Genomic DNA, 26,651 nt, shown 5'->3' on the forward strand with positions numbered 1-26,651 from the left:
GCAGTTGCTAACGGAATTCTAAACATAGACGTTAAGTCAGTCACTGATCCAAAGACCGAGGAATTGGTGACTTTACCAGAGGCTTTCGAGAGAGGTCTTATTACACGGATGGAGAGTTCGTGGGCGTTACTGGAGAAGCTATCAGCTTGGTGGAGGCTGTTGATAAAGGTCATATTAAGTCCGTTTGCCACAAGATGATATTCGACGTAGAAGGATTCGTGAATCCTGTAACAGGAGATAGCGTAAGTTTCAATACAGCAGTGAGTAAGGATTATATTGATGTGAGAAAAGGAACATTCAAAGATCTCACAAGTGGGGAAACTATGACCTTTGAGGAAGCAACTACCAAGAAATTTGTACAGCCACAAATAAGTGAAATGATGAACAGAAAAGTTGGGATAGTAGATGAAAAAGGAAAAGAACTGACAGTTGTTGAAGCTGTATTTGAAGGCTTATTAGATTGCAAGACAGGACTTGTAAGAGAACCAAAAACAAAGAGACTAGTTCCACTAAAAGAGGCATTACAGAAAAACATAATAACACTGGAAGGAGCAGGTGTTCTTAAAGGTTTACTCAATATTACAGTAACTATGGCAACAGTTACCAAGACATTAACACATTATGTAACTGTAACAAGTCAGCGTGTGACTTCAGACATTAGAATCACCTTTGAAGATGCATTGAAAAATGGATTAATTGATGAGACACGTGGAACTTTTAAAGAACCAAAGACTGGAGAAATTATGCCTTTGGAAGAAGCCTTCAACAGGGGAATATTAGAGTTACCATCTGAAAGAGTAACTGAAACATCAGAAGAAATTTCAGTATATCCCACAGAGACATTTAAGAAGACGATTCGGAGGACTATTATAACCCACTCGGAGCCCTCACCATTTCCTGAAAGAGAATCTCCACTTAAGGAAGAAACTATTTTTTTAACTAATGATAAACCAGAAAGAAAATTACCATCTCCAACAAAAGAACCTGAAGAAAAGGTTCCATGTCCTATAGAAAAAACACCAGTGAGAGAAGAGATACCTTCTCCAGTTAAAGAACCTAAAAAAAGGGTACCATCTCCTACAGAGAAAACACCTTCTCCAACTAAAGATGAAGGAAGAAAATTACCACTTAAAGCAATACAACCTGAAAAGGAAACACCAAGTAAAGAAAAAACACCTTCTCCAACTAAAGAGAAACAAGAAAGAAAATTACCATCTCCAACAAAAGAACCTGAAGAGAAGGTTCCATCTCCTATAGAAAAAACACCAGTGAGGGAAGAGATACGTTCTCCAATTAAAGAACCTAAAAAAAGGCTATCATCCCCTGTAGAAAAAACACCTTCTCCAACCAAAGATGAAGGAAGAATATTACCACTTACAGCAATACAACCTGAAAAGGAAACACCAAGTAAAGAAAAAACACCTTCTCCAACTAAAGAGAAACAAAAAGGAAAATTACCATCTCCAACAAAAGAACCTGAAGAGAAGGTTCCATCTGCTAGAGAGAAAACACCAGTGAAGGAAGAGATACCTTCTCCAGTTAAAGAACCTAAAAAAAGGGTACCATCCCCTGTAGATAAAACGCCTTCTCCAACCAAAGATGAAGGAAGAAAATTACCACTTACAGCAATCCAATCTGAAAAGGAAACACCAAGTAAAGAAAAAACACCTTCTCCAACTAAAGAGAAACAAGGAAGAAAATTTCCATCTCCAACAAAAGAACCTGAAGAGAAGGTTCCATCTCCTATAGAAAAAACACCAGTGAGGGAAGAGATACCTTCTCCAATTAAAGAACCTAAAAAAAGGGTACCATTTCCTACAGAAAAAACGCCTTCTCCAACTAAAGATGAAGGAAGAAAATTACCACTTACAGCAATACAACCTGAAAAGGAAACACCAAGTAAAGAAAAAATACCTTCTCCAACTAAAGAGAAACAAAAAAGAAAATTACCATCTCCAACAAAAGAACCTGAAGAGAAGGTTCCATCTCCTATAGAAAAAACACCAGTGAAGGAAGAGATACCTTCTCCAGTTAAAGAACCTAAAAAAAGGGTACCATCCCCTGTAGAAAAAACGCCTTCTCCAACCAAAGATGAAGGAAGAAAATTGCCACTTACAGCAATACAACCTGAAAAGGAAACACCAAGTAAAGAAAAAACACCTTCTCCAACTAAAGAGAAACAAGAAAGAAAAATACCATCTCCAACAAAAGAACCTGAAGAAAAGGTTCCATCTCCTATAGAGAAAACACCAGTGAGGGAAGAGATACCTTCTCCAATTAAAGAACCTATAAAAAGGGTACCATTCCCTGTAGAAAAAACGCCTTCTCCAACCAAAGATGAAGGAAGAAAATTACCACTTACAGCAATCCAAGTTGAAAAGGAAATACCAAGTAAAGAAAAAACACCTTCTCCAACTAAAGAGAAACAAGAAAGAAAAATACCATCTCCAACAAAAGAACCTGAAGAAAAGGTTCCATCTCGTATAGAAGAAACACCAGTGAGAGAAGAGATACCTTCTCCAGTTAAAGAACCTAAAAAAAGGGTACCATCTCCTACAGAAAAAACACCTTCTCCAACCAAAGATGAAGGAAGAAAATTACCACTTACAGCAATACAACCTGAAAAGGAAACACCAAGTAAAGAAAAATCACCTTCTCCAACTAAAGAGAAACAAGAAAGAAAATTACCATCTCCAACAAAAGAACCTGAAGAAAAGGTTCCATCTCCTATAGAAAAAACACCAGTGAGAGAAGAGATACCTTCTCCAGTTAAAGAACCTAAAAAAAAGGTACCATCTCCTACAGAAAAAACACCTTCTCCAACTAAAGATGAAGGAAGAAAATTACCACTTACAGCAATACAACCTGAAAAGGAAACACCAAGTAAAGAAAAAACACCTTCTCCAACTAAAGACAAACAAAAAAGAAAAATACCATCTCCAACAAAAGAACCTGAAGAAAAGGTTCCATCTCGTATAGAAGAAACACCAGTGAGAGAAGAGATACCTTCTCCAGTTAAAGAACCTAAAAAAAGGGTACCATCTCCTACAGAAAAAACACCTTCTCCAACCAAAGATGAAGGAAGAAAATTACCACTTACAGCAATACAACCTGAAAAGGAAACACCAAGTAAAGAAAAATCACCTTCTCCAACTAAAGAGAAACAAGAAAGAAAATTACCATCTCCAACAAAAGAACCTGAAGAAAAGGTTCCATCTCCTATAGAAAAAACATCAGTGAAGGAAGAGATACCTTCTCCAGTTAAAGAACCTAAAAAAAGGGTACCATCCCCTGTAGAAAAAACGCCTTCTCCAAGCAAAGATGAAGGAAGAAAATTACCACTTACAGCAATACAACCTGAAAAGGAAACACCAAGTAAAGAAAAAACACCTTCTCCAACTAAAGAGAAACAAGAAAGAAAAATACCATCCCCAACAAAGGAACCTGAAGAAAAGGTTCCATCTCCTATAGAAAAAACACCAGTGAGAGAAGAGATACCTTCTCCAGTTAAAGAACCTAAAAAAAGGGTACCATCTCCTACAGAAAAAACACCTTCTCCAACTAAAGATGAAGGAAGAAAATTACCACTTACAGCAATACAACCTGAAAAGGAAACACCAAGTAAAGAAAAAACACCTTCTCCAACTAAAGAGAAACAAGAAAGAAAAATACCATCTCCAACAAAAGAACCTGAAGAAAAGGTTCCATCTCCTATAGAAAAAACACCAGTGAGAGAAGAGATACCTTCTCCAGTTAAAGAACCTAAAGAAAGGGTACCATCTCCTACAGAAAAAACACCTTCTCCAACTAAAGATGAAGGAAGAAAATTACCACTTACAGCAATCCAAGTTGAAAAGGAAATACCAAGTAAAGAAAAAACACCTTCTCCAACTAAAGAGAAACAAGAAAGAAAAATACCATCTCCAACAAAAGAACCTGAAGAAAAGGTTCCATCTCGTATAGAAGAAACACCAGTGAGAGAAGAGATACCTTCTCCAGTTAAAGAACCTAAAAAAAGGGTACCATCTCCTACAGAAAAAACACCTTCTCCAACCAAAGATGAAGGAAGAAAATTACCACTTACAGCAATACAACCTGAAAAGGAAACACCAAGTAAAGAAAAATCACCTTCTCCAACTAAAGAGAAACAAGAAAGAAAATTACCATCTCCAACAAAAGAACCTGAAGAAAAGGTTCCATCTCCTATAGAAAAAACACCAGTGAGAGAAGAGATACCTTCTCCAGTTAAAGAACCTAAAAAAAAGGTACCATCTCCTACAGAAAAAACACCTTCTCCAACTAAAGATGAAGGAAGAAAATTACCACTTACAGCAATACAACCTGAAAAGGAAACACCAAGTAAAGAAAAAACACCTTCTCCAACTGAAGACAAACAAAAAAGAAAAATACCATCTCCAACAAAAGAACCTGAAGAAAAGGTTCCATCTCGTATAGAAGAAACACCAGTGAGAGAAGAGATACCTTCTCCAGTTAAAGAACCTAAAAAAAGGGTACCATCTCCTACAGAAAAAACACCTTCTCCAACCAAAGATGAAGGAAGAAAATTACCACTTACAGCAATACAACCTGAAAAGGAAACACCAAGTAAAGAAAAATCACCTTCTCCAACTAAAGAGAAACAAGAAAGAAAATTACCATCTCCAACAAAAGAACCTGAAGAAAAGGTTCCATCTCCTATAGAAAAAACATCAGTGAAGGAAGAGATACCTTCTCCAGTTAAAGAACCTAAAAAAAGGGTACCATCCCCTGTAGAAAAAACGCCTTCTCCAAGCAAAGATGAAGGAAGAAAATTACCACTTACAGCAATACAACCTGAAAAGGAAACACCAAGTAAAGAAAAAACACCTTCTCCAACTAAAGAGAAACAAGAAAGAAAAATACCATCCCCAACAAAGGAACCTGAAGAAAAGGTTCCATCTCCTATAGAAAAAACACCAGTGAGAGAAGAGATACCTTCTCCAGTTAAAGAACCTAAAAAAAGGGTACCATCTCCTACAGAAAAAACACCTTCTCCAACTAAAGATGAAGGAAGAAAATTACCACTTACAGCAATACAACCTGAAAAGGAAACACCAAGTAAAGAAAAAACACCTTCTCCAACTAAAGAGAAACAAGAAAGAAAAATACCATCTCCAACAAAAGAACCTGAAGAAAAGGTTCCATCTCCTATAGAAAAAACACCAGTGAGAGAAGAGATACCTTCTCCAGTTAAAGAACCTAAAGAAAGGGTACCATCTCCTACAGAAAAAACACCTTCTCCAACTAAAGATGAAGGAAGAAAATTACCACTTACAGCAATACAACCTGAAAAGGAAACACCAAGTAAAGAAAAATCACCTTCTCCAACTAAAGAGAAACAAGAAAGAAAATTACCATCTCCAACAAAAGAACCTGAGGAAAAGGTACCATCTCCTATAGAAAAAACAGCAGTGAAGGAAAAGATACCTTCTCCAATTAAAGAACCTAAAAAAAGGGTAACTTCCCCTACAGAAAAAACTCCTTCTCCAATTAAGGGGAAACCAGAAAGAAAATTATCGTCTCCCACAAAAGAATATGAAGAGAAGGTTCCATCTCCTGTAGAAATAACACCAGTGAAGCAAGAGATACCTTCTCCAATTAAAGAACATAAAAAAAGGGTACCATCCTCTGTAGAAAAAACGCCTTCTCCAACCAAAGATGAAGGAAGAAAATTACCACTTACAATGACAAAACCTGAAAAGGAAACACCAAGTAAAGAAAAAACACCTTCTCCAACTAAAGAGAAACAAGAAAGAAAATTACCTTGTCCAACAAAAGAACCTGAAGAAAAGGTACCATCTCCTATAGAAAAAACACCAGTGAGGGAAGAGATACCTTCTCCAGTTAAAGAAACTAAAAAAAGTGTACCATCTCCTACAGAAAAAATGCCTTCTCCAACTAAAGATGAAGGAAGAAAATTACCACTTACAGCAATACAACCTGAAAAGGAAACACCAAGTAAAGAAAAAACACCTTCTCCAACTAAAGACAAACAAAAAAGAAAATTACCATCTCCAACAAAAGAACCTGAAGAGGAGGTACCATTTCCTATAGAAAAAACACCAGTGAGGGAAGAGATACCTTCTCCAGTTAAAGAACCTAAAAAAAGGGTACCATCTCCTACAGAAAAAACACCTTCTCCAACTAAAGATGAAGGAAAAAAATTACCACTTACAGCAATACAACCTGAAAAGGAAACACCAAGTAAAGAAAAAACACCTTCTCTTACTAAAGAGAAACAAGAAAGAAAATTACCATCTCCAACAAAAGAACCTGAAGAAAAGGTACCATCTCCTTTAGATAAAACCCCAGTTAAGGAAGAGTTACCTTCTCCAACTAAAGAGGAAGAAATAAAATTACCACTTACATCTATACAACCTGAAAAGGAAACACTTGTTAAACAAAGAACACCTTCACCAACTAAGGAAAAACAGGAAAGAAAATTACCATCTCCTTCTAAAGAACCTAAAAAAAGGGTACCATCTTCTATAGGAAAAACACCTTCTCCAACTAAGGAGAAACCCATAAGAAAATTACCCTCTCAAACTAAAGCGTCTGAAGGAAAGGTGCTATCTCCTATAGAGAAAACACCAGTGAAGGAAGAGATACCTTCTCGAAGCAAAGAAGAAGAAAGAAAAATACCACTTTCAGCTACACAACGTGAAAAGGAAATTCGAATTAAAAAAGAAACACCATCTCCAACTAAGGAGAAACCAGAAAGAAAATTACCATCTCCATCTAAAGAACCCAAAGATGAAATGCCATCAGTTATTCAGGAAGCACCAGTAAAAGAAAAATCTCCTTCTCCAAGTAAAGACAAACATGAAAGAAATCTTCCCTCACCATCTAAAGAAGCCAAAGATCAAATGCCATCATCTACTGATAAAGCACCAGTTAAAGAGAAACAGGTAAAACAATTACCATCTACTGATGAAGAACCTGTAGATAAGGTGTCTCTTACCGATAAACTGCAAGTTATAGATAAAACTCCATCTTCAATTAAAGTAGAGGCTGAAAAAGATATGTCAAAAGCACTTTCCTCAACTTTGCTACTTGAAGAGAAGAGATTATCTTCAGTTGTTTTCAAAGATATTCATAGAACAATAACACAATCATCTGAAGACAAATTAGAGAAGCCAGAAAGGTCTCAAGTGCCCCCATTCCAGGAGCCTGAGTCCTTTGAAGAAACAAAAGTTGAACAGAAAGCAGAAAGCTATAAGTCATCATATATTACTGGAATTAGTATGACTCAAGAAACAACTGAAAGTTTTGAATTACCACCAGGGGGGTGGTTCTTGAAAGAAGCTATTGATAAAAAATTATTTAATCCAGAAATGGGAATGTTTATTGTTTCAGGTACAGATAGATTAATATCTTTTGAAGAAACCATTAGGTTAGAAATTATTCATTCAAATTCTGCAACAGTTTTGGAACCCTCAACAAGACATGCCATATCCTTGCTGAAATCATTGGAGGAAGGGATTTTGGATTCTACTGGTCATTATATGAACAACAAAACTAACGAAAAATTCACAATGAAGGAAGCTATTATGAAAGAGTTAGTACTCCTCAAGGAGAGGGGACAGGCTGTTGAAGAAAGAGTCACAAAAGTGATCAATGTCACAAAAATGGGTGACCAGTTTGGTCAAGTGACTGTGGAAGCACAGGAAGGAATATCACTACAAAAAATTCATCGAAGAATCATGCACCCAAGGGAAGCAGCTAAAGAAGGTATTTTGGACAGTAACACAGCAAACATCTTAACTGAAGTGGAAAATATAAAAGGATCAGATGGAAAGCCAATGACTTTGACAGAAGCTCTTAGACTTAACTTGATTGATGGTAACAGTGGAACAATTCCAAATCCTTGTAAAGGTCAAAGTTTAAACATTCTAGAAGCTTTAGAAAATCGTATTTTGGATCCAGTTAGTGGTAAACTTATTTTGCCTGTTGGTCAAAGCTTATCCTTGCCAGAGGCAGTTTCTCAAGGCCTTATACTGCCTTTAGAACAGAAAATAATTCATCCCGAAGTTGGTGTATTGTTGACACTGAATGAGTCTTTTCTCTGTGAGATAATTAACCCACTTTCTCAAATTTTAGAGCCTGTGACCAAAAGAATTATAACCTTAGAAGAAGCTGTAGAGAAGGGAATTATAGATCAAAATACTTTAGAGGTTCATACATCTAGTAATGTAGTTAGTCTTGTGGATGCCATTGAAAATTATAGAGTTTTTGAAAAGTCTAGGATGTTTTGTATAGATAACATGCCTTTACTGGGATTAACGTTCCCTGTTGCTCTTCAGCATGGCTTTGTTGATACTAAGACCAAAGAGTTTATTCACTTAATTTCAAACAAACGTATTCCTCTAAATGATGCTATAAAGCATGGATTTATTATGACTGTGCCAATTCCACCAATTTTAGATAGTATTGAAGTACTGGAAGCCTTAGATAGGAGTTTAATTGATTCTTTAAACTGTACCATGAAACATCCTAGAACAGGAGAAGATGTACCAGTAAAAGAAGCTGTTGATACTGGACTTCTCCAGATGAAACCGGTTTCACCACCATTGATCTCTGTGGAGTCATTTGTAAAGGCTGCTCCAACACAAGCTACCACAAGTTTACGTATGGTCGTGGAATCACAAACAATAGAGCTTCAGCCTGGATATATCATGACAAGTCCAAGGCAAGTGGAAGATACTCAGACAGGTGAAGTCATTCCAATTGAAGATGCCAAGACTCGTGGAATTGTCAAAATTAATAGTCAAACACTAAGAACAGCAGAACCATTGACATTTATCCAGTCACTGGAACGTGGACTGCTCAGCCTAACAGATCACACATTTACTGAGCCACTCACAGGAAAAACAATTCCCATTTCTCAAGCTATTTCTGAAGGTCTTTTGAATCCTGTTGAAGAACTTGCAACAGAAGAAATCATTAAGTACACAATTATGCAATTATTTACTGTTCTGTATGATGAAAACTCAGAGCTCTTTCATCATCCAAATACACAGAAATTAGTAACATTTGAAGATCTTGTGGATGAAGGTTTTGTAGATCTGGATGCAGTTATTTATGATACATCTACTGGGCATCCTATGACTACGAAAGAAGCCATAGACGTGGGAAAAGTTAATATTAAAACTGGAAAAATTCTTGATTCTATCTCAAGAAAGAAGATAACAATAATTGAAGCAACAAAAATGGGCCTAGTAATTGTTATTAGTGCACCAGTTATTGCTGGAATGACAACAGTGGAAGGATTAAAAAGTTTGGCCTCAAAAGAAAAACCTAAATCTGAGTCTCTGCATTTACAAAAAATACCTTCTTCAGCTGGTACATTGTTACCCAGCAGAGAAGTTAAACAGTTTTCTCCCAAAGAAAAGGAACCACCCTCAACTAAGACACCAAGCAGTATATCACCTTTGAAACCAAGAAAAGAAGACATCTCCTTACCAGAAAAACATGGAATTTCTTCGCGAGATGATACAGATTTAGCAAGTTCAGACATATGTGATACAGAAACATTTACAGAATTAAGTAAGGACTTTGAAGCACCGTTGTTCATAGGACATTCTTTGCCTCTGTGTGAAGCAGTTGATAGTGGTTTAATAAATCCTGAAATAACTTATATCTTTAAACCCAGTACCAATGAAAAATCATTAGTTTGCAATGCATTGAAAGATAGAACTATTCCAGCAGATGCAATTGTTGTAATCAACAGCAAAACAGAAGTTACCTTAGTGGAACAAAAACCAGAATTGGCAACACCTTTATCAGTTACTTTTGCTGTACAAGAAGGATTTTATGACCAAAATACAGAAAGTTTTGTCAATCCACAAACTGGTGAACCAGTTACTTTTATGGATCTAGTGATCCTTGGAGTAATTGATCCCTGTGAAATTAAAGTGAGGGATCTAAGGTCAAAAGAGTTCATTCCTCTTTTAGATGCTATAAAGAAGGTTTTGATAGATAAGAATACAGGTCAGATGGTGAATCCCAAGACTGGTCAAAGGATTTCTTTCTTTGAAGCTGTACAAATGGAATGGATCATTTATATAGAACATGAAAAACCAAGCACATTAGTAACCTCAATGTCCTTTCAGCAAGCCATTGAAAGTAAACTGTTTGATAGTGAAAATGCAACCATAACACACCCCATTTCAAGAAATCAGGTTCCACTATCCAAGGCCTTGGAAACTGGACTGATAGATCCAAACTCTGTCGTCATATATAACACAAAGATGGAAGACTTGGTTTCTGTGAAAGAAGCAGAAAATATTGGGCTGATAAATCTCCATCATAATACCTATATAAACCTTATAACAAAACAAGAGATAAGTCTGAACACTGCATATAAGAGAGGCTATATCACTGTTCTCAGATATCCTGTGTCCCTGGTGGCTATTGTCAAGAAAGAACTTTATAACCCAGATAGTGGCACAATAAGAGATCCTGTGACTAATTATGAAATGAACATATATGAAGCTGTTAGGAAAAATTTGGTAGATGCTTTTATTACTAAAGTACGAGACACAAAGAATGAAATCTACGTATCCTTAGATGAAGCTATCCAAACAAACATCATTATGTCCAAGTCAGGTAAAATGAAAGACACAGCTATGAACACCTTCCTCACATTAGATGTAGCAGTGTCCAATGGCTTAATCATTAGTAACAGAATCCAGGTTTCACTGATCGATGCTATTATTAAAGAATTTTACAAACCAGACACAGGAAGGTTTGAAGATCCAGTCACTGGTGAAGATTTTACACTAGATGAAGCCATTTATAATAGCTTCATTGATATTGAATCTGCTAAGGTGAAAGATACCAGATTTCAGATTTTTCTCCCTCTTAAAGAAGCTATCACAACTGGCTTAGTAGATGGACAGAGAGGAACACTTACGTATCCAAATATGATGACATTAGATGTTGCTGTTTCGAAGGGTTTCTTGACAACTACAAGGTTTCCATGGACTCTTCAGGAGGCTCTTGAATATCATATGTATGATCCAGAAACAGGTTTAATGATTGATCCAGATAAAGGTGAAAAAATCACTTTAGAAGAAGCAATAAAATGTGGATGGATTAATCAGAAAGCTTTAACAATAAGAGATCCACAATCAAATGACATGTTAACTCTTATAAAAGCCATTAAGATTGGTATTGTTCATCCTATTTCTGGAATTGTTACTGATCCAACTTCAGGTTCTGATATGCACTTTTATGATGCCTTAGACAGGGGTCTCATAATTACAGAAAAGAGCAGGTTCTCACTACCAGAGGCCATTTATAAAGGGTTTTATGATCCCAAAACTGGTAAATTTGCAAGTCCAGAATCACTGGAAAAATTTACAATAGATAAAGCTATTGTAAATGGTTTAATTGATCCCACTTCTACTGTTGTCCAAGATGGCATATCAGGGAACATTTTAACATTTAATCAAGCCATGTTGGATGGAGTTGTAGATGTAAAAGAGGGGAAAATCATCATGAATAAGGCAGGCAGGAAAGTCAATTTCCAAGAAGCTATAGAACATGGTCTTTTGATTGAAATCAAGAGACCTTTAGCACTTCGAGAAGCTATTCAAAAAGGGATTTCTGATGAAACCACAGGAAAGTTTTTGGATCCTGCCCTAGATCAGTGGCTTACTTTGCGAGAGGCCATCAACAGTCGCCTTATTGATCCAGATTCTGCTCACTTGAGAGATACTCAAACTGGACTTTTGAAACAACTAACCCTTATTGACGCTATTGAAGCTGGATTATTAAATCAAGAGACTGGAAAATTAACACAACCAGATGGACAGGAGGTAACTCTTGTCTCTGCTTTTAAGTCTGATCTAATCGTGGAAAGGAAAATATCCATTTCAGTTCAAAAAGCAATACATCAAGGGCTTTATATTGAAGAAATGGGTAAGTTCACTGATCCAAGCACAGGTAGAAAGATTACTCTTCAAGAGGCTGTTAGACACTTTATAATCAATGCTAGTTTACCTTGCTACTGGGTGAGATCTACTTGCACTCTTTTAACACTGAAGGAAACTATACATGCAGGCATCATAGATCAGCAACATGGCCAGTTTAGAGAACCAGACACATCTGTTGAACTACCTCTGAATGTGGCTCTTGAAAAAGGTCTCATTGTTGACATAGAAAAACCTTTTGGGTTGTATGAACTTGTTACTATGGGTCTTTACAATGCTCAAACTGGAAAGTTAGTTCATCCATCTAATGGTACAGAACTATCTCTAAAAGATGCCATAAAGGAAGAAGTGATTAGCAATGAAACCTCAATCATTAAAAATAAGAAAACAGGAAAGTACATGAAACTTTCAGAAGCGATCCATGCCAATATAATCAATCCTTACAGTGGATATTACTTGATACCAACAAGTAAGGAAGAACTGAACTTTTATGATGCAGTGGAGGATGGCTTGATTGTAAGTGCCAAGAAACCATTTACTCTACAAGAGGCCCTAAATATGAAGCTTTTAAATCCAGCTTCTGGACAGTTTACGGACATAGCTACTGGTGACCAGTTAAACCTTGCTCAAGCAATCGAACATGGACTGATTGACAGCAGCAGCACATTTGTCAAAGATCCACAAACTGATCAACTGGTGCCAATTAAAGTAGCAATACAGCAGAAATTTATAAATGTAAACACAGGCACTGTTAGAGAACCACTGACGGGCAATTTTGTGTCCATTACGACTGCATTTGATCATGGAATTATCATCACAACAGAACAACCAACTACATTCCATCAAGCCATACAGCAAGAATCAATAGACTTTATCAAAGGCACCTTTAAGGATACCAGAAGTACTGTAGAACTTACACTGGAGGAGGGAATTAAAAATGAACTGGTTGACCCTGAATCTGCTGTGATCAAGGATCCAGTAAGTGGACAATTCAAGACCTTGAAACAGGCCATTAAAGACGGGTTGATTGACATAAAGAAGAAGATCATGTTTGACCGTACAGCTGAAAAAACCACAACAATGACTGTCACTTTTGATCAGGAAACAGTCATTTTCTTTAGGGAACCAAAAACGTTTGATCAAGCAATTGATTCTAGCCTTTTGGACTTGACTAACGGTCAGTTCAGACATCCAGATTCTGAGAAAAGTATCCCACTATATAATGCCTTAAAACAGGGGATTTTGGATCAAAATTCAGTAGTTATCAAGGATACCAAAAGAAAGAAACTTATAAAAATTTTATCTGCTTTTGAAGAAGAAATTCTTGATCCTGACAAAAATACAGTCTTAAATACTGGTACCAATCAGATTCTGACACTTGAAGGAGCTCTTTTAGCTAACCTGATCATTACACCAAGAAGACCCCCTTTCCTTATTAGAAGCTTTGGAGTATGGGGCTTATGATCCAGATAGTGGTTCCTTTAGAGATCCATTTACTGAACATCTCATTACCTTACTTCAGGCTATTGACTCTGGACTCATTGAACCAACTGATACTGTGTTCAGAGATCCTGATACGGGACGAATTTTGACCATCCAACAAGCTACCGATGAATGCTTGCTCAACCCCAAAGAAGGTGTTATCTTTAATCCACAGAATCAGCAGTATCTCACTCTTGTGCAAGCTTGGACGATGGGTCTGTTTATCAAAGCAGAAACTAGGGTAAGCCTTTTGTTCTGATAAAAATATGTTGTAGAACTTTGGAAGTGATGCTTGTTCGTACACTGTAAATACCACTGTTGTTTGTTTATACACTGTAAATGTTGTTGTTTGTTTGTAGACTGTAAATGTCACTGTTGTTTGTTTGTAGACTGTAAATGCCACTGTTGTTTGTTTGTAGACTGTAAATGCCACTGTTGTTTGTTTGTGGACTGTAAATGTCATTGTTGTTTGTTTGTAAACTGTAAATGTCATTGTTGTTTCTTTGTAAACTGTAAATGTCATTGTTGTTTGTAGACTGTAAATGTCACTGTTGTTTGTTTGTAGACTGTAAATGTCACTGTTGTTTGTTTGTAGACTGTAAATGTCATTGTTGTTTGTTTATACACTAAATGTTGTTGTTTGTCGCAGGCTGTAAATGTCACTGTTGTTTGTCGCAGGCTGTAAATGTCACTGTTGTTTGTTTGTAGACTGTAAATGTCACTATTGTGTTTTGTAGACTGTAAATGTCACTGTTTGTTTGTAGATTGCAAGTATTACCATTATTTGTTTTGTAGACTGTAAATGTCACTGTTGTTTGTGTGTAGACTGAATGTCACTTGTTTGTAGACTGTAAATGTCACTGTTGTTTGTTTGTAGACTGTAATGTCACTTTTGCTTGTTTGTAGACTGTAAACACCACTGTTGTTTGTTTGTAAACTATAATTACCACTATTCTTTGTTTGTAGACTGTAAACACCACTATTGTTCGTTTGTAGACTGTAAACATCACTATTGTTTGTTTGTAGACTGTAAATGTCACCATTTGTTGTAGACTGTAAGCATTACTATTGGTTGACTGTATACTTCACATGCAGTTGCTGGTTACTTGCTATGAACATCATGTGTATGTGTACTGTAATGTATACAAGTTGTATTGTTATCATAAGTTGTTTACTTTTATTGTTAGATATTGTTTATTGTGAACCTTCATGTAAACTGACTGTTTTTAAACTAACAGATAACATCACCACGAAATGACACAGCTTAAAGAAATTTGGCTATTATAATCTAATATTCATTACTACCAAACTTGAATTCTAAAACCGTATCATATCTGACTTATCAACTTTACCTTAGCATGTTTTTAACACCAGGAATAATTATACTTTAAAAAATGCTTTGTATTATTTTATTGTAATGCTATAAAAACGTTTATTTTAGCATGAGACATAAAACAGAGTTAAATTTTTCTTTGATAAAAAGAGTTATGTTGTTACCACACATTAACTGTTTTGTATTTTTTAAAATCTTTGTAATATTTTTATCTTTATTTGACCAATTTATTTTTTACTAATCTCTGCTGAGATAGCTTCTCATAAGTTTATAAAACATTTCATGTTTTGTTTCTAACTGACTCTTATTTTTGACATGAAGACTGCTGTTGAAGAAAAATACAAGTTTGCTGGAGACAGTATCTCTAAACTCCTGAAGAAGATAGATGACATACGAGAACAACTGGCTGAACTGGGACAACTACAAGAGGATATTATAGAGCTGCAGAACCAGATTGACACAAATAAGGTATGTTAATGTGCTTATAATGGACTTCATTGATAACCTAAAACACTGATATTTCTTTCAAAAACATCTTGCAACTGTCAGTGTACCACGGTAACCATTACAAAGTTTCATAACCTGAAAGGTTATTTGTAATTGTTCGTAAAATGCTTTAACTTTTATATAATGAAAATAATTGGATAGACACCATTCATCATTTAATAGTGTATCATATTGATTGGTTATTCCTGTTGTGGCATAATTTTGAGAAATAAATTGAGGTCTTCAGAAATAAAGTTTTATCGAAAGACAAATAATCAAATACTCTTCCAAAATCCACTTAACAATAAAAGGCTGTCCCTCTGGTGGTGTACTAAACTTTTTTTTTACGCTTCTTTGTTAGAATGATCATCTAAAATATCTTGCGATGTTTCTCTGAATCAAAGTAATTTTCATCTGGCTCATTTTTGCAGAATATTAAGAAGGACCTGGATTACCACCAGAGAGCAGTCTTAACATGTTTGGACAAGGTTCAGCAGGTCATAGAACAAGGAGCTGAGGTTCTTAACAAGGATGAAATGGAACAGCTACAGAAGGACTGTACAGTATTAAGAAAGAGTTATAACAAAACTTCTGAAGAGAGTGAGAAGCTACTTCATCGACTCACTTTATCTCAAGAGGAGTTACAGAAGTTTAATGTAAGGTTACTTTCTTACAACCATATTACATGCATCCTCTTTTTAACTAGAACTGTTCTTGTAGAAGTGTTGCCACTTCTTCATTAAACTATTAACTTCTTAACTGAAAACTCGCAAATAAGTATGACACTTCCATTACTTATGTACAAGTCCATGTATGTATATCACTGGTGTTTTTTCCAGACCTGATTAAATAAATATTTTGTATGTAATTTAAATAGACACAATATAAATTGTTTCAATTTTGTTTGTCAGATGGAACTCCTTACCTTTAAGAAATGGTTGCTTGAAGCTGAAGAGAAGCTAAAAGAACAGGATAAAATCGTAGGGGACTTGAAGAACTTGAAAGAAAATAGTGAACGCTTTAAAGTGAGTAATAATTTCTGTAGGTTCATAACAGAAATTCATTCACTGAAAGGGAAATGTGTTCATCTTAATTATCTTGTGTTTGTTGTTGTTATGTGCACTGTGTCACTGTTATTGTTTAGTTTCTCAAGGTTGAAGCAGTTATCATAACAAATAATTTAAGATAATTACTGAAAAATATTCAGAGGAATAATTACTGATTACTGAATCTGAAATTATCAGAAAATTTCACTTCGCACCCATTTTTTTCAAAGGGTGTCATTCAGCTTAGAAAAATTAAAGGGTAATGGATCAATTCATGGGTGTTACACCTGATAATGATGAAAGTGTGCATGTGAAGTGAAGCAAGAAGAAGATGATTAAATTACGTGTAACTGAACCATCACACGTCCTACCAAACTGATGTGTGTCTACTTGGTTAAATTAAGTGTAACTGAACCATCACACGTCCTACCAAACTGACGTGTGTCTACTTGGTTAAATTAAGTGTAACTGAACCATCACACGTCCTACCAAACTGACGTGTGTCTACTTGGTTAAATTAAGTGTAACTGAACCATCACACATCCTACCAAACTGACGTGTGTCTACTTGGTTAAATTAAGTGTAACTGAACCATCACACGTCCTACCAAATTGACGTGTGTCTACTTGGTTAAATTAAGTGTAACTGAACCATCACACGTCCTACCAAACTGACGTGTGTCTATTTGGTTAAATTACGTGTAACTGAACCATCCCATGTTCTACCAAACTGACGTGTGTCTACTTGGTTAAATTAAGTGTAACTGAACCATCACACATCCTACCAAACTGACGTGTGTCTACTTGGTTAAATTAAGTGTAACTGAACCATCACACGTCCTACCAAACTGACATGTGTCTATTTGGTTAAATTACGTGTAACTGAACCATCCCACATTCTACCAAACTGACGTGTGTCTACTTGGTTAAATTAAGTGTAACTGAACCATCACACGTCCTACCAAACTGACGTGTGTCTACTTGGTTAAATTAAGTGTAACTGAACCATCACACGTCCTACCAAACTGACATGTGTCTACTTGGTTAAATTAAGTGTAACTGAACCATCACACGTCCTACCAAACTGACGTGTGTCTACTTGGTTAAATTAAGTGTAACTGAACCATCACACGTCCTACCAAACTGACGTGTGTCTACTTGGTTAAATTAAGTGTAACTGAACCATCACACGTCCTACCAAACTGATGTGTGTCTACTTCATGCACAAAGTATGACTGAGTTGCAACTTTTGGAACACAGATGGAAACAGGAAAAGTGATGATTTCAATTATTCGTACAACCATGAACAGAGATGCCATTAAGTTATCATTGGTGGTGACTATACAAACATCCGTATGGAACAACCACTTGGAATTTTTTTTGAATTCACAATATAACTGAGGGTAGATGTAGGGAAATGAAAGGGGGTAAAGCAGGGTCATGGAATTAAAAGGTATAATTTTTAAAAAAATGGCCAAGGTCACTGACAGGGGCCTAATCATGTGGTTTGGTGCTTAGTGGTTATAATAAGCATGAGCCTAGTCATGTGAGTTAATGTTCAGTGTTCATACTTGACATAAGTCTGGCCATGTGGTTTGGTGCTCAGTTGCTGCATAAATCAATGTTATAAAAATTATTTCCTGATAAGAAATGTAAAAAGAGTTATAATGAAAAATAATTAAATAAATTATAACTTAAGTCAGTTAATTCAGCCAATGTTTAAATCAGACATTTGTAGAATAGACAGAAGCAAAATATATAATAGTACAGTTTAGCAATAGTGACAGGACCGTTTAAATTAGGCTCAGTGTAATTAAGTCATTCATATTAAAGACCTAAGTAAACTATAGGATGTAGTTGAAAAAAATAAGAAAAAAGACAATGGTCATAATGAACAAGAAAAGTGAAGAAAAGACATACAATGTATGTGTACGTGTTGTTCATAAATATACAATATGTGTGTACATGCTGTTTAAAGATAAACAATATGTGTGTACATGCTGTTTAAAGACATACAATATGTGTGTACATGTTGTTTAAAGTTAAACAATATGTGTGTACATGTTATTTAAAGTTAAACAATATGTGTGTACATGCTGTTTAAAGATATACAATATGTGTGTACATGCTGTTTAAAGTTAAACAATATGTGTGTACATGCTGTTTAAAGATATACAATATGTGTGTACATGCTGTTTAAAGTTAAACAATATGTGTGTACGTGTTGTTTAAAGTTAAACAATATGTGTGTACATGCTGTTTAAAGATATACAATATGTGTGTACATGCTGTTTAAAGATATACAATATGTGTGGACATGCTGTTTAAAGTTAAACAATATGTGTGTGCGTGCTGTTTAAAGTTAAACAATATGTGTGTACGTGCTGTTTAAAGTTAAACAATATGTGTGTACGTGTTGTTTAAAGTTAAACAATATGTGTGTACATGCTGTTTAAAGTTAAACAATATGTGTGTACATGCTGTTTAAAGATATATGTGTGTACATGCTGTTTAAAGTTAAACAATATGTGTGTACATGCTGTTTAAAGATAAACAATATGTGTGTACATGCTGTTTAAAGATATACAATATGTGTGTACATGTTTAAAGTTAAACAATATGTGTGTACATGTTATTTAAAGTTAAACAATATGTGTGTACATGCTGTTTAAAGATATACAATATGTGTGTACATGCTGTTTAAAGTTAAACAATATGTGTGTACATGCTGTTTAAAGATATACAATATGTGTGTACATGCTGTTTAAAGTTAAACAATATGTGTGTACATGCTGTTTAAAGATATATGTGTGTACATGCTGTTTAAAGATATATGTGTGTACATGCTGTTTAAAGTTAAACAATATGTGTGTACATGCTGTTTAAAGATATATGTGTGTACATGCTGTTTAAAGATATATGTGTGTACATGCTGTTTAAAGTTAAACAATATGTGTGTACATGCTGTTTAAAGTTATATGTATGTACATGCTGTATTTATTTTAGTTAATTATACATAGTGTTTCACTGTTGTACACATATTTGTCAAACAAAATGTAATTGTTGCTGTTTTTCTCATGTTATTCTGAATATTGACAATCCTATGTTTTTAAAATTCCAAACACAACATGGCTTTTGATGACAATATTATAAGTTTTGTCTGTTCAGTTTCACTGTTAATGTAGGATTCAAAGTAACCTAAAATCCTAAAAAACATTACAATTCATGTACATTAAACAAATATGCTGATAGATTTATTATATGTTACCATACAAATGGTATTCTTGTACAACAAGCACTGATGAAGCTGCAGTGAAAAATTATTGACTAAAATAAAAAAGACATGTATTATTATTATTCAGAGAATAGAGGTCATACACTTCTTTGTTCTTTACAACCTTTTATCAGTTTGTATCCCCTATAATAAGTCAGTTTTTGTGTCGTTAACAGGAATTTACTAATGACGTTATTGCCCACCAAGCAGATCTTCGTTTCATTACCATGATCGCTCAGAGGTTTATTGATGAATCAAAGGTAAGAAACCCAAAAGATAATAGATATATTCTAGGTAAAAATGAAATAGAAACCCTATAACCTGAGCTCTTTCGAAAGGTCCGCTTAGATTATAGGGTTTCTGTTTCATTTTTATCAAGACGTCTTGGACCTGTGTGTTTTTAGAACATCATGGATATTTTTTAGGGTTAGCATTAAAAGTAACTGATTTAATCTTTGAACACAGTTGTAAAATTTACTGTCATGAATACTATTTAGGTAGAAACAGGAAGTTAAAAATAAAATTACTGTTGCTTGATGTTGTGTAATTTTCTTTCTGTTTTGCAAAATACAAGAAATTCAGAATTTGTTTATTACATCTAAGCATTTTGCCTCTTCAGGAATACCTAAAGACCCTGAATGACATTCGGACCAATCTTCCTCGTCGAAGGGCTCACGTGGAGCCGAAAGAGAGTGAAGTGAAAGCTCAAGTAAGCTTTGTTAGTACCACCTATCAAAATCTCTTGAACCAGGTTAACCGGCTCCGAGATAGGATTACCACTGTGGAAGACAGACAACATCACTACTCTGAAAGCTTGGAAAAAGCCACAAACTGGCTTCTAGAAGTTCAGGCCACATCCAAAAAATTATTGGAGGAGCCAGTAGCAGGAGAACCAAAATTAATTCAAGATCAACTGGACAGAATCAAAAGAGTAAGTCTGGACATCTTGGGTCAGAGTCGGTTTATTGAGAATTTTAAGCAGGCAGGAAAAGCTCTACTGGATACTCTGGAAGGAACTGAAGCCAGTATAGTGGAAAAACAGTCCATTGAAAATACTGTCCAGAAGCTTGAGGATGACCACTGTACCATCAGTAATGACATCAATGAGAAAAGGAATGACCTTCAAACCATTTTGGTTCAGTCCCAGGATATTCAGGATGGACTTGATCGTCTCCTCAAGTGGCTAAATGAAGCTGAGACAACATTCCGTACTCAGAATAAAGCCATCAGTTTGACTCAAGAGAGGCTCGATGATCAGGTATTGAACTAGTTTACAGTATGATTAATACAGTAGAGATGTATGTGAGTTATAATTTACTTCCAAATACAGTGGAACCCCTCTAAAGCAGCCACCTTCAGGGACTGAGACAAACTGGCCTTATTAGAGGGGTGGCCTGATTAGAGGGGTTCCACTGTACATAATTAGGGATTATGTAAACAAAAAAAGGAACTGTGATTGAATGACCGCTTTCAAGGGGTGACCGAATCTGAGGGGTGTCCACTTAGAGGGGTTTCACTGTAAATGTTTTGTATATAAAACAAGTAGATCAGTGTTAGGACCTGAAGCAGTTCAGAAAGTGATGATATGGGATACTCTCTAAATCCATCCTGATCCTGTTACTGGATGTTACACATATATGAACAATTTCAGGACAGCAAGGACTTCTTGGTCCATCTGAACTGTCCCATTCTATTTTTTCTAAACTCCAAAGTAAAACTCTCAAAACCAGCCCTTATTTTTCAAGTATTTATGAAGCCTTCACTTAAACTCCCTTAAATTATCTGCTTCTACTGTTCCAAAAGCCCATCCTATTAAAAAACATAAAGGTGTCCCAGTGGAGATGACTTCTTTCTATCCAAAAATTCTATATATGATCAAAGTGGGGGTGAGCAAAAACCTTTTGTGCTACATAGGATGGTCTAGATGGACTAGTAGGTCCTTAAATGATATAAATGTGTATATATGTGATCCTTATATAATAGAAACGTGTGTATATTGGGTCTTTACATGCTATAAATTTGTATATACTTGGTCCTTACATAATATAAGCATGTGTATATTGGGTATGTCTTTACATGATATAAATATATATATATGTGGTCCTTACATGATTTAAACATGTGCATATTTGGTACTTACATGATATAAACATGTCTGTGTAATTATTACATGATTTAAACCTGTGTGTATATGCAGTCCTTACATGAAATAAAAGTGTGTATATTTGATCCTTACATGATTGAAATGTATGTATATATAGTCATTACATGATATAAGTGTGTATACATACACGTGGTCCTTACATGAAATAAATGTGTATATATACACGTGGTCCTTACATGAAATAAATGTGTATACATACACGTGGTCCTTATGTGATATAAATGTGTATACATACACGTGGTCCTTACATGAAATAAATGTGTATACATACACGTGGTCCTTACATGAAATAAACGTGTATATATACACGTGGTCCTTACATGAAATAAATGTGTATATATGGTCGTGGTACTTACATGAAATAAATGTGTAATATGTGATATAAATATATACATACACGTGGTCCTTACATGAAATAAATGTGTATATATACACGTTCCTTAAAATAAATGTAAATAATTAAACAGTACCTTTTTGTACTTTTTTTTTATTAGGTTCAAGAACATAAAATCTTCCAGACTGATATCAACAGCCAGAGGCCAAGCATTGATGCTATTACTGCTTCAGCTAAAGATTTAAGTAAAGGTTCGAACCAAAGGTTAGCTAAGAAGGTTGAGACTAAGGTGAAAGACATCAATACCCGGTTTGACAAACTAAGTGAAAAATCTCAGAAACGGGGAATTTTGCTTGAAGAGGTAAAACCATAACTTGGTTGTAATTGTCTTTTATGTTCATGGGTTACTGTGATCATCTTCCATGTTCATGGGGAACAGTTCTGAATACTTGAATGAGTCTTAACAGGGCCAAGTTAAAGTCTCTAAGGGCTCCAAGCTAAGACAGAGTCAGCTCTTTATATACATATAAGTCTGTGTATTATAGATTTAGAAATAATATTCTTATGTTGAGTATTCCAAGTTAGACACACAAGAACAGTAGAGTGAGAGCACATTATCCATACATTACGTATTTTGTAAATAACAATCTTGTATTTGACCTGTTTGCTTATAGAAATGAAAACTGTTATCAGCAATCACTGTCACTGACTACTGATAAATATTTTGATAACTCTTTAAAGGGCCACAAACTAAAGCTTGGTTGGGTTCATCAAAAAATTAACCCTAGTCCAACAAACAGTGAAATAAGCCAGATATTTGACCCTCACCTGGCACTGACATGCATGCACAAGTGCTGAAATTTATTTAAATTTGCAGGAGGGAGAAAACAAAAGGATTAGTGAGGTAAAATAACTGCTGAGAAAATGTTTACAATTTAATCTATGATGAATTAACTTACATTTTACCACAAACTTGAGCATATGTTTCACTAGATAATGTTTAATATGTATGTTTATAATGAAAGTGAGTTCTTGACTAATGGATTAGTTAGCCATTTGTGTATATATACTTAGGATCTTAACCAGCTATTAAAGTTTGTATAACAGTGAAAACAGTCACGTTTGGTTGGAGTATGCGCACTGAGATTTTATCTCAATTTTCTCTCTTTCATTTTAGAAATGCTTTTTGTACTTCTGTGCAATATTTGTATGTTAGATTAAAAATAGTAACTTTTAAAGAATGAATATTTTATGTTTCTAGGTGGTAACGTTACTATCAAGATTTGAAGTGATGGTTCTTCATTTTGAGGAATGGATCCATGAAATCACTGAAACACTTGAAAGCAAAGAAATAGTCCATCTTTCTCCTGAAGAATACTGCACTCTAACTGAAGATACTATGAACAAGAGAAATGCTAAAAAGGAGGACTTTGACAAGATGATCAAAACAGGCAAAAGCTTAGTAGCAAAGAGAGATGTGACAGACACTACTCCAAGGAAAGAAAAAGTGAAATTACTGGAGCAGCAGTGGAAGGAACTTGGAGACCTTTTGACTGAGAAGCAACAAGAAGGCAAGACCCGAACCCAGCAGCTGTCTGCATATGAAACTTTAAGATCAAAAGTGCTGGACTGGTTGAATAACATAGAGAGCCGTGTAGAAGAACTAGAGGTTGTTGTAATAGACAAGGACACACTACAGCATCAGGCTGCTGAATTAAAGGTATTTTTATAAGATGATGGCAGCATGTTTTTTAATTTTTACTGCTGTATTTCAAATATAGCAAAATTAATAGGAGATGGTTATGTTTGTTTTTATTTTGCATCAGATCCATATTTCTTTGCCTAGTACCAGATTGGTATCTTGTAACCATAATGTATTATTTACTATATTATTTTGGCAATTTCTATGCTTGTTTATAATTTGTTAAATATTTGCAACATTCTATCATTCTATAAAACTGTCATACCATTTCATTAACTTAAATTTCTTTTCTTGTATATCCAGATATTTATCTAATTTTGAAAATCAATTTTCTGTTGCTTTGTAAATTATATAAATTTTTAGAAGTATGTGTCGTAAAACATCATTAAATATTTTGTGCAGTGGATCCATAAGAAAAGTAAATGAGAGTTTCTGTAACTCATGTGGGTGCTTGAGTTCACCATCAAAACTTGTCATTTTTTATCTTCATTATCAAATGAATATCCTTATATATTTGAAATACCCAACTCATAAACTCAACCATTGCTCCACCCAACTCATAAACTCAACCATTGCTCCACCCAACTCATAAACTCAACCATTGCTCCCAACTCATAAACTCAACCATTGCTCCTGAAAACATGTCGTACGTCCCATATTCATATTTTGTTGAAAACGTTGTATTTAGTTTATTATTAATTGTTATTAGTCACAAGGTGAGGATAACAAGCATTAGGCCATAATAAAATTACTCTTATTGTCAGATGAACTATCAGAGGTTAACATGTAAAGAAGTTTAAATTGTACTACATGCCTGACCAGCAACTGCTAGTAACTAGCTTGTCTTGTAGACAACTCTCCTGGTGTGTAAAAGGTTCAATAATCATTCCAGGAAAAGGGACACATATTTGAGGACAGGCCCAGCATGGACAAGCTCGTTAAGGCATGTGACTCGTAATCCGAGGGTCGCGGGTTTGCATCCCCGTCGCGCAAAACATGCTTGCCCTTTCAGCCGTGGGGCGTTATAATGTGACGGTGAATCCCACTATTTGTTGGTAAAAAAGTAGCCCAAGAGTTGGTGGTGGGTGGTGATGACTAGCTGCCTTCCCTCCAGTCTTATACTGCTAAATTAGGGACGGCTAGCACAGATAGCCCTCAAGTAGCTTTGTGCGAAATTCCAAAACAAACAAACAAACAAAACATGAGTAAAAGAGGGATATAAAATTGTTGATTAACGAGATAAGTTGAGCTTGTTTTAACAAAAACTTGCAAAAGAACTTTAAAGATTACAACATTCATATCATTCACTAGCCTATCTTCAAGGAACACATAGACTACGCACCTACCATAAATAAAGTCAATGTCTTGGGTAACTCGTATGATATCATTCTACACGGAGAACGTGGAGACAGCCCTCGTCGACATACTGGTAGTCCCACAAAAAAAGTAATTTCTTCCACCAGTCCAACTAAAAAATTCCCTGCAAGTGAGTTGATATTTTATTGGATTTTTGGTAAAAATGATAAAATTTATTGATTTATAGATTTTAGCTGTCATTTTAGTTTGTTTTAGAAAGATACTATTGGTAACAAATTCCGTTCATTTCATATGATGGTGTCTTAATTTTGAGTTATTAAAGTGAAAACGTTTTTAGAAAAATAGATTTAAAAGTACCATTATCTTATCAAAAGTTTTCAATGAGAAAACAATTGGTATTTTGTTTAACATTTAATATTTCGATTTCATTGTCATAGGGTCTAATATATTGAGAACAAGAAAAATAATTTAATAATATAAATGTAGTGAGTTAAAATATGTTGTTAATATTTTAAATTACAATAATAGATGGTGAATTATTTATTACACTGTCATTGCTTCTAAGTAGTTCCTTCTAAGCATGTATCTCTATAGTTCGTCTTTGTCAGTTAACTAGAAAATATCCTAATAACTCTGTTGTTTAAATCTAGAAACACGACATTCCCCAGATACTCAATCTCCAACCCATGGAAAGTCTGTATCAATTCAGAGTCCACTATCAAGTATATCTAGTGGATTCAGTAGTCAGCGTAGCTCAGCTGATAATCTAGGTGGAGTGGAGGGTATGTTATATGTATAGAATGTTCACTTACTAGTGGAGGGTATGTTATATGTATAGAATGTTCACTTACTAATGGATGGTATGTTATATGTATAGAATGTTCACTTACTAGTGGAGGGTATGTTATATGTATAGAATGTTCACTTACTAGTGGAGGGTATGTTGTATGTATAGAATGTTCACTTACTAGTGGAGGGTATGTTATATGTATAGAATGTTCACTCACTAGTGGAGGGTATGTTGTATGTATAGAATGATCACTTACTAGTGGAGGGTATGTTATATGTATAGAATGTTCACTCACTAGTGGATGGTATGTTCTATGTATAGAATGTTCACTTACTAGTGGAGGGTATGTTATATGTATAGAATGTTCAATTACTAACCTGGAGTTCATGGTGGGTTCCACCTATAATCCTGAATATCTAACCTGGAGTGGAAAATACTTTATGTGTATTACACTGAATTGCTAATCTTTACTTTATTAACTGGAAGTTGTTATTTTTTCTTTTCCTTCAGTTGATAGTAAAAATTCCTGTGTATCAGCTTATTATCACTGGTAGTATATTAATCATTTCTATCACTGGTACTATATTAATCATTTCTGTCACTGGTAGTACATTAATAATTTCTGTCATTGGTACTATATTGATCATTTCTATCACTGGTACTATATTAGTCATTTCTATCACTGGTACTGTATTAATCATTTCTATCACTGGTACTATATTAATCATTTCTATCATTGGTACTCTATT

At 35.0% G+C, this 26,651-nt stretch overlaps 2 protein-coding genes across 2 annotated transcripts in view; both read left to right on the forward strand.

The window, feature by feature from the left end:
• Positions 1 to 194: 194 nt before the first annotated feature.
• Positions 195 to 16,301, forward strand: LOC143253992 (uncharacterized). Its single transcript, XM_076508684.1, has 4 exons — positions 195 to 13,698; positions 15,112 to 15,258; positions 15,708 to 15,932; positions 16,188 to 16,301. The coding sequence occupies exon 1, from the start codon at positions 195 to 197 to the stop codon at positions 13,437 to 13,439; it is 13,245 nt and encodes a 4,414-aa protein (XP_076364799.1). The 3' UTR covers positions 13,440 to 13,698; positions 15,112 to 15,258; positions 15,708 to 15,932; positions 16,188 to 16,301.
• LOC143251771 (dystonin-like) overlaps positions 13,669 to 26,651 on the forward strand; it is a 38,331-nt gene continuing 25,348 nt past the window's right edge. Inside the window, exons 1-10 of the mRNA XM_076503014.1 lie at positions 13,669 to 13,698; positions 15,112 to 15,258; positions 15,708 to 15,932; positions 16,188 to 16,301; positions 19,772 to 19,855; positions 20,215 to 20,853; positions 22,254 to 22,454; positions 23,355 to 23,813; positions 25,107 to 25,281; positions 25,763 to 25,894. Of these exons, the coding sequence (XP_076359129.1) occupies positions 13,669 to 13,698; positions 15,112 to 15,258; positions 15,708 to 15,932; positions 16,188 to 16,301; positions 19,772 to 19,855; positions 20,215 to 20,853; positions 22,254 to 22,454; positions 23,355 to 23,813; positions 25,107 to 25,281; positions 25,763 to 25,894 (2,206 nt within the window). The remainder of the gene's footprint in view (positions 13,699 to 15,111; positions 15,259 to 15,707; positions 15,933 to 16,187; positions 16,302 to 19,771; positions 19,856 to 20,214; positions 20,854 to 22,253; positions 22,455 to 23,354; positions 23,814 to 25,106; positions 25,282 to 25,762; positions 25,895 to 26,651) is intronic.

This window comes from Tachypleus tridentatus, chromosome 6 (assembly GCF_004210375.1).
Source record: "Tachypleus tridentatus isolate NWPU-2018 chromosome 6, ASM421037v1, whole genome shotgun sequence".
Lineage (NCBI taxonomy): Eukaryota > Metazoa > Arthropoda > Merostomata > Xiphosura > Limulidae > Tachypleus > Tachypleus tridentatus.

Bases quoted from the DNA above. Each gene is read 5' to 3' on its own strand.
- LOC143253992 (XM_076508684.1), top strand. From the start codon at position 195: ATGATATTCGACGTAGAAGGATTCGTGAATCCTGTAACAGGAGATAGC.